At 45.6% G+C, this 15,682-nt stretch overlaps 1 protein-coding gene across 1 annotated transcript; it reads right to left on the reverse strand.

Annotated features, from left to right (window-relative positions):
• Positions 1-1,302: 1,302 nt before the first annotated feature.
• Positions 1,303-15,075, reverse strand: SLC29A4 (solute carrier family 29 member 4). Its single transcript, XM_070955133.1, has 10 exons — positions 14,881-15,075; positions 12,382-12,513; positions 11,367-11,480; positions 10,175-10,303; positions 9,237-9,311; positions 7,904-8,169; positions 5,566-5,701; positions 4,487-4,674; positions 2,972-3,212; positions 1,303-1,573 (listed from the first exon to the last, which is right to left on the reverse strand). Exons 1-10 carry the CDS (start codon positions 15,044-15,046, stop codon positions 1,431-1,433), a joined length of 1,590 nt encoding a protein of 529 aa, XP_070811234.1. The 5' UTR covers positions 15,047-15,075; the 3' UTR covers positions 1,303-1,430.
• Between the last annotated feature and the right edge of the window lie 607 nt (positions 15,076-15,682).

Consider the following 15,682-nt stretch of genomic DNA (forward strand, 5'->3'; position numbering starts at 1 on the left):
ATGATACACTTAAAATGGGGCAAAATTCACTTGACAAATGTCTCGCTTGGGAACGGAACGTTTGGGCTCCATTGAGGTTGTAATTCAAGGACTACCGGTAACTTGCTACGACTGATTACAGCTGCTTGGCGGAGCGGCGAAACATGTCAAACGAACAAGGAAAATCAATTCCGGTTGCCATGATTCGACCTCCAAAAACGTTTTTCACCCCATTTTTCTCCTTTGCACCCTAAAACCCCAGCGAGCCCTGTGCAAAAATCCCTCTACCTCAGCCTGTCTCAAAATCTGGGAATTCACCTTTTCACGGGAGACGGACTTGTGCCTTCCAAATGTTGACGGAGCAGCTGTCTTAAAAAAAAAACACACCAAAAACTACCGTATTTTTCAGAGTATAAGATGCACCTTCCCCCCCCCAAAAGAGATTGAAAATTTGGGTGTGTCTTATACTCTGAATGTAGCTTTTTCTGAAGCCTTTTTTCAGTCCTAACGAGGCGCTAATGAAGCACTAACGAGCGATCTTCCCAGCTTTGCCTGCTCCCTCAACTCTCCGCTGTGCTTTAACGTGATGCTAGCCGAGTGAAGGGATCTCCATGCTTTGCTCCGACTCTCAGCTGTTCTTTAGAAGCTTTTTTCAGCCCTAATTAGGTGCTAGCCGAGTGAAGGGATCTCCATGCTTTGCTCCACTCTCAGCTGTTCTTTAGAAGCTTTTTTCAGCCCTAATTAGGTGCTAGCCGAGTGAAGGGATCTCCATGCTTTGCTCCGACTCTCAGCTGTTCTTTAGAAGCTTTTTTCAGCCCTAACTAAGCGCTAGCTGAGTGAAGGGATCTCCCCCGTGCTTTGCCTGCTTTTCTCATTGCTGCTTCCTCTCAGCTGTGCAGAAGCTGTTTTTTTTATCTCCAAGCTGGGGATAAAAATACTAGCAAACGAATGTGCTGAAGCTGACCAGACTAAGGATGCTAGCCAGATGAATCCCTGGTAGGCAGATTTATTTTTTTTTCCTATTTTCTTCCCCAAAAATTAAGCTGCGTCTTACACTCCGAAAAATACGGTAAGAAAGAGACAGCTAAAGGATGTCTCTTTCATGACATGGGCAAGATGCTATTCTGACCGATGGATTTGAGAGCTGCTAGGGATAGCTGTAGGGGACACGCAATGATCCACTGGAGAAAAGAAACGTCCTGCTCAAATCTGGCTGGAACGAACAGGAACGACACAACCTGCGTAGAAGGGTCATACCCACGCGAGTATGGGTATATGGGTATCCTACACATGGTCATTGGGTAAAGATGTGGCTTGGATTTTTCCATGCGGATCCTGAAGGATCTAGGGCTGTGCCTGCAGGGGGGCATCGAGTCACAGGCTCTCTTTCCCCCTACCCCGCCATCTTGCCTGGCCGTGCCTAGACGTCAAGTGGTCCACTGATGGTCTGGTCAGTTCCCATCGAGGACCGAGGCAGTGTAGTTCCCTGGGTAGAGACAGGAACTTGGAGAAGTGCTGATGAGGCTGTAGGCAGAGTAGGCTACCACGGAGCCCAGAGTCAGCCCTGTCATGTAGGACACCGTCATGGTGTTACCTGGGAGTGAGAAACGGAGAGGAGAGGATTATGACTCTTGAGTCTCCATCGGAAAGGGCAAGGAATGTCCCGGGGGGAGGGAGGGCGGTGACATCATCCTGCAAAGTACGCAAATTAGACAACTGACACCCTTTGCGGGATGATGTCATGATGCACATGATGTCATCGTTTGAGGGATGACCACACACATAATTTATTTTAATAGTTTTTCTCCTCAACAGGGATGGATAGATATAGATAAATGATGGATAGATGATGGATGAGACGGATATAAGAAAATGAAAGATGATAGATAGATAGATAGATAGATAGATAGATAGATAGATAGATAGATAGATAGATAGATAGATAATTATGGATATAGATGGATAAATAGATAATTATGGAGATAGATATTAGATAGATAGATAGATAGATAGATAGATAGATAGATAGATAGATAGATAATTATGGATATAGATGGATAAATAGATAATTATGGAGATAGATATTAGATAGATAGATGATAGATAGATAGATAGATAGATAGATAGATAGATAGATAGATAGATAGATAGATAGATAGATAATTATGGATATAGATGGATAAATAGATAATTATGGAGATAGATATTAGATAGATAGATAGATAGATAGATAGATAGATAGATAGATAGATAGATAGATAATTATGGAGATAGATGGATAGATGATGGATGAGAGGGATATAAGAAAATGAAAGGTAGATGATGATAGACAGATAGATGATAGATAATTATGGAGATACATATAAGATAGATAGATAGATAGATAGATAGATAGATAGATAGATATGGATATAGATAGATGATGGATAGATAGATATGGATATAGATGGATGGATGGATGTATAGATAGATAGATAGAAAGTTAGAGAAATATGAGAGAGAGATGGATATACAGTATATATATGATGAATTATGATATATGATAGATATATGATAGATAATAGATGTTAGTTACAGAGAAAGAGAATAGATGATAGGTAGATACAGAGAATCCAAGAAAGAGATAATAGATATAGAAAATGAGAAAGATAATATAGATATAGAGAATGAGAGAGAGAGAGATGATCGCAAAATAGAGATTCTCTACAACAGTCGTTCTCAACTTAGGAACCTTTAAGGTGGGCAGATTTCAGTACCCAGAATTCCTCATGCTGGCTGGGGAATTCTGGGAGTCGGAAGTCCAGACGTCTTAAAGTTGAGAAGCTCTGCTCTACACGGTACTTGTTCTACTGAAAGAATTAATTAAGTGGCAGAGGTGCCAACATTGTCCCCTCTGATCTAAAAACTCCTTCCGGCCTTCTTTTCTGACAACGGCGTCTCACAATTCTTGCGGGGGAGTGGGGAGGCATGCAAAACGGTTGCTTTAACTAACCTGCCAATTCCCGCTGCTCGGGGCTCACTTTCCCGGCCGCCAGGATCATGGGGACGCTGCCGAAGTAGCCGTTGGTGATGCCCATCAGGAGCGAGAAGATGCAGGGCCAGGCTGGGTGGCTAAAAGTGGGCTTCCCGTTGGGGTAGACGCAGAGGATAAACAGAGGGATGAAGACCACTCGCAGGCAGGAGCAGAGAAGGAGGTGGGCTCCCCTCCAGTCATAAGGCAACGCCGCCAAAATCTGGGAAATGTGGAAAAAGGAGAACCGAATTCTTACAAATCTGCGGAATCCACAAGAGAAACATTAAGAGACTTCCTGGATCTGTGTTTTAGGTAGTGTTTTGACCTAGGCTTCCCCAGCAGCACGAAGCAGCTTCCTTGTCCCGACAAAAATCCCTTTTATTTAATTTACAGGGAATTCCTCTGCAGCAAAGTCTTTCCTCTCCCACCGTCTTTCAAGATAATTCACAACTACCGACCTTTATCAGGCTTGGAGAGTGGCCAGGCTGATATCTTTCAGACGCCCGCAATACTTGGCAAGAATGCAGGAATGAACTAATTGTCTCCTGCAAACTCCACTCCCCTTTCGCTCCTCTTTTATTCCCTCTGGGAGGGGCCCTTCATCGTCCATCTGTGGCCTTACTCCCTAGTCGACCCTTGTTCTTTAGCTGTTCCCTTCGTCTGGCAACTCTGTGCATGCGCACATTGGGAACAGGATCCAGCTGTTCTTGTGCCTCACTGATGTCCGACTCTGAAGGCAGCTGATAACTGTCCGACAGCCCTGGCCCTCTCTCTGCCTCCGATGCAGAGCCCTCATCAGAGCCTTCCCCAGACTCCAGGACTGGCTCAGGTTCCTCCCCAACCTCCTCACTGTCCAAATCTGCTGCCAGATCCGCTGGCCACTGGCGGGCCACAAGAGGTTAGCAGGGCCTTTCTCCCACACGAAGGCAAAGCCAACTATCTGGGGTTCACAGGTAGACTGCCACAGGGCGGGGAGGTTTGTTTAACCGGAAGACACGGGATTCTCTGCCCCTGTCAAACACAGGCAGAGGTTAAGAATCCCACCTGGGATTTATTAGTGGAAACTTCTTCTGAACCTGCCAACTTTAGAGGCGGCCATCGATCTATTTTCAAGCAACTTTTTTTCCCCTAGTTTCAAAGTCTTTTTTCCCCACAAGAACAGCTCGGATTTCTGCCTGGAATGCAAGATGAAACTCAGGGCTGGAGTGGGGTGGAGAGAAAAATGAGGGTCAGAGACACAAAGGGGGAGGAGGACACATCAAAGAGATGCTTGTCATCGTCCCCTCCTTTGATCTGACCTCCCTGCTTGCTTCGTTTCTGCTCATCCTGTGACCCCATCAGAAAACCCTCTGGCAAAGGGTACATATCCCAGATCTCGGCTGTCCCCAATCCCAGCGGAGGAATGGCACCTCTGACCCTGTGACACACACACACCCCCTTGCAAATTTGGGGTTCTCCACCTGCTTGAGGATCCTGGCCAAGAGGGTCGGTTACCTTGCCCACGAAATCGGAAAGGTTGAAGACCGCCATGATGAGGATGGGCAGCCATTCCCCCAAAGTGCAGTTCCGGATCTCCGATTCCAGCCCAGGGAAGAGGCACAGCGTGATGAAGTAAGTCACGGCGATGGAAAGCATGTAGGTCCAGATCAGGCGAGAGACGATGGAGCGATGGAGCATCATGTCTGTCGGAATCCAGAGAAACAAAGCGGTTAGGCCACGAAAAATGCTTTTCACCCTGGCTTGTTGCCTTTGTCCTCCTTTCTTTTTCTTTCTTTCTTTCTTTCTTTCTTTCTTTCTTTCTTTCTTTCTTTCTTTCTTTCTTTCTTTCTTTCTCTTTCTTTCTTCCTTTCTTTCTTTTTCTTTCTTTCTCCCTCCCTCCCTCTCCCCTTTCTTCCTTCTTCTTCTTCCTTCCTTTCTTTCTCTTTCCTTCTTTTTCTTTTTCTCTCTTCTTTCTCCCTTTTTCTTCTTTCTTTTTCTTTTTTCCCTTCTTCCTCTTTCTTTCTTTCTTTCCTTTTTTCTTTCTTTCTTTTTCTTTCTTTCTTTCTCCCTCCCTCCCTCTCCCCTTCCTTCTTCTTCTTCCTTTCTTTCTCTTTCCTTCTTTTTCTTTTTCTTTTTCTCTCTTCTTTCTTTCTCCCTTTTTCTTCTTTCTTTCTTTCTATTTCTTTCTTTTTTCCCTTCTTCCTCTTTCTTTCTTCTTTCCTTTCTTCTTTCCTTTCTCTTTTTTCTTTCTTCTCTTTTCCTTTTTTTTTTTTTTAATTTGATTTATATGCCGCCCTTCTCCGAAGACTCAGGGCGGCTTACAATGTGCTCAGCAATAGCCTTCATCCTTTTGTATATTTATACAAAGTCAGCTTATTGCCCCCACAAACTGGGTCCTTCTTCCTTCCTTTCTCTTTCTTATTTTTCCTTCCTTCCATCCTTCCTCCCTCCCTCCCTCCCTCCCTCTTTTCCTCCTTTCCTGCCCCTAAAAAAAGCAATTGTAAAAAAAAAAAGGACCAAATGTACAAAAACAAGCTTTTAAAAACCATCATCAACCTTTGGCCTTTCCCCTCTTGAGGCTCTGCTATAGTTACCTCTGAAGCTCGGCCAACTCCTTTTTATTTCAGGTTGAGGGACGTCAAATCTAACGTAGGTGCCACTTGCAGCCAGCTCATCTGCATCTCCAAAGGTGTCGGGAGGAGATGCATTTTGTCTGGGCAGCCGATTCTCCTTGGAGCGAAAGGACAGAGAAATAGCAACCACCAACGTCAACTGGCAAAAACCCCCAGCATAGCTCAATGGATGAGGAGGAGGTTGCAATGATGATGATGATGATGACGATGATGTAATAGTTGGAGGTACACTGCTTTTAACATGGAGGATCTCTACAATCATTTTAGCCAACATGCCAATTCTGAGTGTGTTCTGACCCAGGCTTCCTTAGAAAGTATACAGCACAATCTTAGTCCCGGCAAACCTCTTTAATTCATACGGCTGTGAATTATTGTCATTCCCAGTCCGAAAGGCTTCTCAAACAGTTTTTTAAGGGAGTGTTTACAAACACCCACCTTATCTCCCTTGGAATGCTGCCAGAGGACTAATTGCCACACGCAGGGCAAGGCCAAACTTAGCAGAGTCAAACAGAGCTTTTCCAAAGCTTTTACCGATCAGATGAACTAATTGCTTCCTGCTCACATCCCGTTCCCTTCTCTTTTATGTCTTATGGGAGGGGCCGATCATCTCCAAGCCTTACTGCCAAGTCGACCCTGTTTTCTTAATTGTTCCTGTCTTCTGGCAGCTCTAGGAACAAGCTGACACTGTTCTTCTGCCTCGCTGATGTCAGACTCCGGAGACTCCAGAGCCAGCAAAGAACTACCAGATGGCCTTGGCCCCCTCTCTGCCTCCGACTCAGAGCCCTCGTCCGAGCCTTCCCCAGACTCCAGGACTGGCCCATGTTCCTCCCCAACCTCCTCACTGTCTGACTCTGCTGCCAGCTCTGCTGGCTGCTGGGGGGGGGGCACAACAGAGTGAATCTCTCCTGGCACAGATAGACCATTCATTCATTCATTCATTCATTCATTCATTCATTCATTCATTCCATCCTTTCCATTCCATCCATTCCATCCATCCATCCATCCAATCATTCACTTATATATCTGGGAGCTCAAATGATATACGTGGCTTCTCATTTTTTTTCTACAACCCAACCTTGTGAGATGAGATGAGCAGAAAGAAGGACCAGCAGCTGAAAGTGGATTTGAATCTACATCTCCTTAATTGCACCCAACATTTTAACCAAGACACAAAACTGGTAGTTCTTTTGATTATTCATTCCTCGGAGAACCATCTCTTGTGCAAAAGGGGAGGCCGAAATCCGCCAAAAGAACTCTAAAGCCCTCTGATCACATCTAATGTATCTTCATCTTCCCTGCCACTTTGAAGGTGGACTTTCTGTCCCTGTGATCTCATTTGAATTAACTTCGTCCACCAGGAGAGGTCACCATTTCTCTCCTTCAACCAATCCTTAGATCCTGGGTTTACAATCTTTATGTAGGCTTACTTTTCAATATTTGTGCAATTGCATGTTGATTTATGTTAACAGTGATGCTGGGAGTGGTGAGCAGTGAGGAAGGAAGGAAGGAAGGAAGGAAGGAAGGAAGGAAGGAAGGAAGGAAGGAAGGAAGGAAGGAAGGAAGGAAGGAAGGAAGGAGGAAGGAAGGAGGGAGGGTGGGTTGAAGGAAGGAAGGAAGGAGGGAGGGAGGGAAGGAGGGTTGAAGGAAGGAAGGAGGGAGGGAGAGAGGGAGGGAGGGATGAAGGAAGGAAGGGAGAGAGGGATGAAGGAATGAGGGAGGGAGGGAGGGAGGGAGGGATGAAGGAAGGAAGGGAGGGACGGAAGAAGGAAGGAAGGATGGATACCGGATTTACAAACTATGTAGGCTTACTTTTCAATATTTGTGCAATTGCATCTTGGTTTATGTTTTATTGTTAAAGGTGATGCTGGGGATAGTGAGGTTTTCCAGCAGTGATGAAGGAAGGGAGGGAAGGAGGGAGGGAGGGAGGGAGGGAGGGAGGAAGGAAAGAGAGAAGGAAGGAAAAGAGAAAAGAAAGCAAGGAAAAGAAGGGAGGAAGGAAGGAAAGGAAGGAAGGAAAGCAAGGAGAGGGAGGGAGGAAGGAAGGAAAGAAGGAAAAGAGAAAAGAAAGGAATATTATGTTACTTTTGCTGTCATTTGATCAATGTGATCTTGGAGGGGCATATAAGCTATTTCGATTCATACTACTTTATATCCATCTTCCCAATATGTCGAGTAAGGAGCCAATTCTCAAAACTATAACCCTAATATTTCCAGAAAGATACCCAGGAGGTTAGTGAAAACTGTCTCAAAAAATGCAAAACCCAAGAAAGAGCACAGATCATTTCTGGCCACAACTTACAAATCGGATGTCTTCTGCTGTGACGTCATGGTGGACTCTGTATCTGGTGCCGTTGTCGATCGACCCTTTCAACTCAGAGGCCCCGGCCTGGGATCGGGAGGTGTAATACCTCACAAAGTAGGTTTGTTTCACCACGAGGTGGAGGACAAAGCAAGAGAGCTCCAGTATAATGGAGATGCAAAAGAAGATCATGGTGTTCTCCTTCTCATCAGACAGAAGAAGCTTAGTGAAGATGCGACTCAAGGAGATGATGACCCCAGCAGTGCCTGGAAGGAAGAGATGGAGTTGAGTTTGGGTCTTAGCACTAAGACCACCACATGGACAATGGCATTAGTAGAGTTTGGGAAGGCTTTGAGTCAGACCTGGAAGCCATCTTTCTACCTTTGAGCCTTCACGCTTCAGGCCTGCCACAAATTCTACTGTGGGAAAATGGGAGGGGGATTGTATAGAGCCGTGATGGCGAATCTATGGCACGCGTGCCACAGGTGGCACGCGTAGCCATATTGGTGGGCACGCAAGGTCAGCTCCGGCATGCATGCATGTGCTGGCCAGCTGATTTTTGGGCCTTCTGGGCCCACCAGAAGTAGGGAAACAGGCTGTTTCCTGCCTCCGGAGGACCTCGGAGAGTGGTGGGGAAGGCCCGTTTTTCTCTCCTCTCAGACTCCAGAGCCTTTCTAAGAATCTGGGGAGGCTGGAAACAGCCCATTTACCAACTTCCGGTGGGACCAGAAGTTGGCAAACGGGCCATTTTCGGCCTCCGGAGGCCTCCAGGGGGGTGAGGAAGGCCGTTTTCGCCCTCCCCAGACTCCTAGAAAGGCTCTGGAGGCTGGGGGGAGGGAGAAAAACGGGCCTTCCAGTCCCACCGGAAGTTGGCAAATGGGCCGTTTCTGGCCTCTGGAGGGCCTCCGGGGTGGGTGGGGAAAGCCGTTTTCGCCCTCCCCAGACTCCTAGAAAGACTCTGGAGGCAAAATGGGCCTACCACGCCATCACGTGCCAGGAGCAGGGGGTCACGCACACATGCGTGGGGGCAGGGCGCATAGAATTATGGGTGTGAGTTCCTGGTTTTTCATTGACGACATTTTGCTTCTCATCCAAGAAGCTTCTTCATCTCTGAAGCTCTCAAGAACCTTATTGGATGAGAAACGAAACATCTCCAGAGAAAAACCAGAAAGTCCAGTTGCCTGTTGAAAAAAAAAAACACCTTTGGGACAATGGGATGAATCATGAAGGCCCCCATTTTTAAGTGCCAGAAATGAGAATGAATTATTGAAGAGGCAGGTCTCTTGCTACCTCTCCTTCAGACTTCAGTGAACAGTATTAAGCTAATACTCACTTTCTCCCGTCATCACGCCTTGAGTGTACCGCTTCGGCAGCATCCCGGTGTAACCATAGAAACTGGATTGCTGCACTTAAAAGGGGAGAGAGACTTCAGCAAGCAAGAGAGAAGGAGAGTTATGACGTCTAAGTACTAGATTTAAATATGAGTCAGCAGCTGCCAAAAATCCAACACAGTTCTAGGCTGCATAAACAGAGGGAAAGAATCAAGATCACGTGAAGTATTAATACCACTTTATAAGGCCTTGGTGAGGCCACACTTGGAATCCTTCATCCAGTTTTGGTCACCACGATGTAAAAAAGATGTCGAGACTCTAGAAAGAGTGCAGAGAAGAGCAACCAAGACGATTAGGGGACTGGAGGATAAAACATATATGAAGAACGGTTGCAGGAACTGGGTATGTCTAGTTTAATGAAAAGAAGGACTAGGGGAGACATGATGGCAGTCTTCCAATATCTCAGGGGCTGCTACAAAGAAGAGGAAGTCAAGCTATTCTCCAAAGCACCTGAGGGCAGGACAAGAAGCAATGGGTGGAAACTCATCAAGGAGAGAAGCAACTTAGAACTAAGGAGAAATTGCCTGACAGTTAGAACAATTCATCAGCGGAACAAATTTGCCTCCAGAAGTTGTGAATGCTCCAACACTGGAAGTTTTTAAGAAGAGATTGAATAACCATTTGTCTGAAGTGATACAGGGTTTCCTGCCTAAGCAGGAGGTTGGACTAGAAGACCTCCAAGGTCCCTTCCAACTCTGTTATTCTATTCTATTCTAGATTTCGATTTATTAGATGTCATCTATCATAAGGGACTTCTTCTCCACCACCTTCCTGACTCCTTTTTGGTCAACAATGACAACGTCGTTCATGAATGTCAACCAAGGACACCCTTGTTCCTAGACTGGCTGGGAAAGTTTCCCGCTCCCATTCCCACACATACCTGTGCAACCAAAGGCCACCACGCCTACCGCCATAAGATTGACCGCATAAGCTTGGTGCTGGGAGAAGAGATCAAGCCAGACATCACACATGCTCACAAAGAGAAGAGGACCCAAAGCAAAGAGATACCCTGAAATGAACAAAAGAAGCATGCCATGAAAGAAAGACAAGGATGCTACAAATGCCAGATGTTTATCTTCCAGCATATAAATTATCCAGCATTGATTGGCCAATCAGAGCACAACCAACCCCCCATCCAATCAGAGCACAGCCAAGTCCCTAACCAATCAGAACACACCTCCACCCAATCAGAACACAGCCAAGTTCCCACCCAATCAGCTCACACCCCCACTAGCAGTTAAAAGGAAGAGACAGCTGCGATCTCACATTGCTCCTGGAAGCACGAAGCCGAGAACACCAGCCTGAAGATGACGAATGAGACTTCGTCGAAACGTCGCCAAGACACTTCCAATTTTACGTGGGAGAAGACCCGAATAACCAAAGACCTACATATACATATATATATATCTATATATATATATCTATATATATATATATATATATATATATATATATATATATATATATATATATATATATATATATATATATATATATATATATATATATATATATATATATATATATATATATTCAGGTCATAGGGACGCGGTGGCTCAGTGGCTAAGACACTGAGCTTATCGATCAAAAAGTCAGCAGTTCAGCGGTTCGAATCCCTAGTGCCGCGTAACGGGGTGAGCTCCCCTAACTTGTCCCAGCTTCTGCCAACCTAGCAGTTCGAAAGCAGGTAAAAAATGCAAGTAGAAAAATAGGGACCACCTTTGGTCGGAAGGGAACAGTGTTCCGTGCGCCTTTGGCGTTGAGTCATGCCAGCCACATGACCACGGAGACGTCTTTGGACAGCGCTGGCTCTTCGGCTTTGAAACAGAGATGAGCACCGCCCCCTAGAGTCGGGAACAACTAGCACCTATATGCAAGGGGAACCTTTACCTTTACCTTTAATATTCAGGTAACATCTCTAAGGCTTCCTTCTTGAACTTCTGACTGAAACTTTGGAGGAAGACATGGAGAAGAGAAGACATACAGGAGGTTCTAACCCTGGCTACAACTTCCCTGGTGAAGAGCAGAAACCAAGAAGTGAGATGGAGAAGACAAAAAGATTCTGAACATACCCACAGTGATCCTGGTGTGAAGACTCAGCATTTCGACCAGGACGTTGTTGAGAAGGACCGCAACCAAAGCTACTAAAATGTAGGTCAGGCTCATGTCAAACACAATCGAAGTCCCTGCAGAAAGACACAAAATTTTGGCTCGTACGCCACGTTAAACCGGGGCCTTGCTTCACAAAGGTGTTGCTGAATTGATTGAGTTCACACAAGACCAGTGGTGAAATGTAAAATTTGTTACTACCGGTTCTGTGGGTGTGGCTTGGTGGTGGGGTGGGGGTAATGTGACTGGGTGGGTGTGGCCAACTTTTTTTTAAAAAAAAAACTTTTAAAAGCATTTTTTCTACAACCTTAAGAAAAAAATGCTTTTAAAAGCCTCTGACGATCAGGCAACTCAGCTGGGATCGTCAGAGGTTTTTAAAGGCATTTTTTTCTACCGCCTTTTCGGCTGAAGAGGTTGCAGGAAAAAAATGCTTTTAAAAGCCTCTGACGATCCCAGTTGAGCTGCACGATCATCAGAGGCTTTTTTTTTTTTACTTTTTTACTTTTAAAAGCATTTTTTCGGCCATAGAGGCTCAGCTGGGCATGGGGGGGGTGCAGGGATTTTTGCTACCGGTTCTCTGAACCACCCCCCGCCATCGCTACCGGATTGGGCGATCCGGTCCAAACCAGTCCGAACCGGGAGCATTTCACCTCTGCACACAACGCTAAACCAAATCCAAGAAAATTCACAATCCGGCTTGGTGGATGAAAAAAAAAAGGAGGAACAGAGGTAGGCATATAAATTTAATTTAAAAAAAAAAATAAGAAGGGAAGGAAAAATATGCAGTGAAGATTTTTGGTGTTCTTTGGGCAGGTGCAACAAAAACTGGAAACATATGAAGAGGAAAAAGAGCAAGATGCTTTCTCAATAATTCAATAATAAATTTATCTTGTCATATTTATTTATTTATTTATTTCTTCCACAAAAGACTTTCAAAAGTTTCGGAGAACTTTGGAATAGGGAAAAAAAGACACCTACCTGGGTATTTGTGATGAAGGTAATCAACATCTGTGATAAAGCTGTTGTAAGGCAAAAGAAAACCAACACCCGCTAGAAGCATGGCAAAGTAGATTCCATGGTAACGATCTTGAGGATCAGGATTTTCACAGACTAAGCCCATAAAAAAAGACAGAAATGTAACAAGTTAAACAAAGCGGTTGCTGAGTGAAAATAAGTGTCAGCTGCCACTTTATGCTTACTTGTGCTTCACTACCATGCAGTCTGCCGTGAACTCTGGGGAGGCGAGGATGAAGAGGGGGAATGTTTGGGGGAAAGCGAAAGTAACTGCTGTATCTCCCTGAGAAGCTGCCTCAAGGTCACCCGGCTGGGAGAAGAAGGCAGCTGCCTACCAACCTATGCTTGAAGTGACCATTCTGAAAACATTTTGCTTGAACCTGATTGGTCATGGAGTGGGACGATCAATGATGGGAGGCAGTTCAGGGAAGAAAAAGTTGAACTTAGGGGTTTTGGCTCATGATTCTCAGTTCTGGCTATGCATTGCAGTATGTTCTGTCCCCGTCTCACACACGCACACCAGCAGTCGACCAAGAGTTAAAATAAACCAGCAGACAATAATTTCCTCTGATAACAGAATTGGCAGCAACCCAGTGGCTGCTTGCCAACAGTCTTTACTTACAAAGGGAGGTTTATCTCCTTCCACCGAAAACATCAAAGTCCACAAAAGCCAAAGAATAGTCAAGTCCAGTCCAAAAAATCAATCCAAGGGGAGCATATAACAAAGTTCCAGAAATGCAGAATGACTTGCTAGCTTTCCGTTTTGTCCGTCACAAAGCCTGAATGGCCACCACACCCCCTTTTATCCCCTGTGGGGTGTGGTCCAGTGACTCAGCTTAATCTCTGGCACGCCTCCTTCTCTGCTGCGCACGCTTGTCTTTCCGACGCTGTCGGGGATCCAGCCAAGACTTATCTCCGTCGCTGTCTAACTGCGGCTGCTCGGAAGTGCCTGGCTCCTGGCCTATCTCTTCTCCTTCGGAAGACACCTGAGGCATTGCCAGAGAGGAGGGTCCTGGAGAGGGAGGCCTTGCCAACTCCTCTCCTTCACTTTCGGAGTCTTCTCCTTCCGGTAAGATGGGCTCGGGGGTCGGAGTCACAACACAGCAATACACTTGACTTCTAAGAAAATTATACTTTTCTCAATAAATGGAGCCGAGGATAATTTCTACTTAAAGTTGCTAACTGATCTGACATTACGACTGCCCTTATGTTCTTCCTTCAATTTCCTTTTGTTTTACTGACCTGCAAAGATGGTCAGTTTGAGGTTTGGTCACAAAGCTCAGGATTCACTCCTCAAATCCAAAGAACTGAAAACCAGGTTCACAAACATCGCCGGTCAATGCAACCCTATGCTTTTCAAACCCTTAATCCCAACTGTCGCTAGAGCACTAACCAAAGGCAAGCGGAAAAAGAAAAGGAAAAGGATTTCCCCAGAACAAACTAGAAGAGATCCAAACCAACCATTGAACGCAAGGGTGGGTTCTAATTTTTTTTACTACCGGTTCTGTGGGCGTGGCTTATTTTGTGGGTGTGGCTTGGAGGTCATGTGACTAGGTGGGCGTGGCTAGCTGGTCAGAGTCATTTCTGGAAGGTCCTCGCACTTACGAGCAGTCCTCGCACTTGCGACCCGACTCATTTGTTTGCTTTTAACACTGATCAGCTGTAGGGCGGCCCTTTGAAGCCCCGCGGCAAGAGTTGAAACAGTTTTTTTCCCTCTAGTCATCAGCTGGGACTCAGGAGGCAGCAATAGATTGGGGGTGGGGCCAAATAAAAGGTAAGAATAACGTGGGAGGGCGGGGGGGGGGGAGAACTGGTTCGGTGATGTCATATTGTCACTGCTACCGGCTCGGCCGAACCGGACCGAACCAGGAGGAACCCACCACCGATTGAACATGAGAAGCTCAATGGTCAATAAGAGAACTTTATGGACATGGAAGCCAGGTTGAATGAGAATCACCCTGGAAACCCAAACAGAAGTCCATCCAGGGGAGAAATCCAGCAGGTTCTGACAGGTTCTGGAGAACCGGTAGTGGAAATTTTGAGTAGTTTGGAGAACCGGCAAATACCACCTCTGGCTGGTGCCAGAGTGGGGTGGGAATGGGGATTTTGCAATATCCTTCCCCTGGAGTGGAGTGGGAATGGGGATTTTGCAGTATCCTTCCCCCAGGAGTGGAGTGGGAATGGGGATTTTGCAGTATCCTTTCCCTGCCATGCCTACCAAGCCACGGCCACCAAGCCACACGATGCCCACCAAGCCAAGCCCACAGAACCAGTAATAAAAAAATTGAATTCCACCACTGAGTCCATCCATAGATCCTTCAGCTGGAGATAGATGGCCATGTAAGAGAAGAGAACCGCAAAACATAAAAACATCGAAGGACGTTTAGTTGCTATCTCAAAAAAGCACTATTCTCCATGGGAGCTACATCTGGAGAGGTCCCAAGCCATCTCCTCAACTCTTACCTGGTTCCATGAACGTGAGGACTCCTTTGGTATGACCTGTCTTCTCCTGCAGCTCTTCTTCTTCCAGCTGGTAGCTGTCAAAACTAAAGCTCATCACGATGTTCCCTTCAGGTGTCACCACTGGACTTCCCTCCTTGACGTGGTGGTTTCCTCCCACGGAACCCATGGCTGTTGACCTAGACGTTGGAAGAAAAGATCCCCATCTCCATGCATATCTTGGTGGGTCATCAGAATTGCACACTTATTCTGGAATACTTTTCGAAGGCAAGTATTCCTGGGTGAAGTTAATAATCTTTCAGCTATTGGAAGTTCAAAGCACCAGAGAAGGATGGTTCTTGCAGGACACAGAGACTTCAAAACCTCCATCCGTTATCAAATCAATTCTTCCATTCAAGCAATAATTGGAATTTTGCCTGAACGGGATTACTTAAACAGGTCTTCTCCAATCTCAACATGTTCTAGACTTCAACTCCCAGAGTTCTTAGTCATGATTGTATTGAATGGGGAATTAATAGAATAGAATAGAATCCAAAGTTCACTTAACCAACCTCCCTTAACAACTGTCTCACTTAGCAGCAGAAATTTTGGGCTCAATTGCGGTCGTGAGTCTAGGACTTCCTGTATTTTGCTTTCTCCCATTTTTTTTTTTTTTATCTTCCTTGCTATTCCTGGCCAAACTTATACTTGCCCTGGAAATGTGTCTTCAGAAGCAACACCTCCTAGCCGGATTTTACCTCTTTTTGTTAACCGCCAAAGCGTCTAACTGGTTTTCCCAGTTGCAATGGATGGCTGGGAAAGTTGG

Source organism: Pituophis catenifer, unplaced genomic scaffold (assembly GCF_029215685.1).
Source record: "Pituophis catenifer annectens isolate HBS135680 unplaced genomic scaffold, rPitCat1.0.hap2 SCAF_16, whole genome shotgun sequence".
Lineage (NCBI taxonomy): Eukaryota > Metazoa > Chordata > Lepidosauria > Squamata > Colubridae > Pituophis > Pituophis catenifer.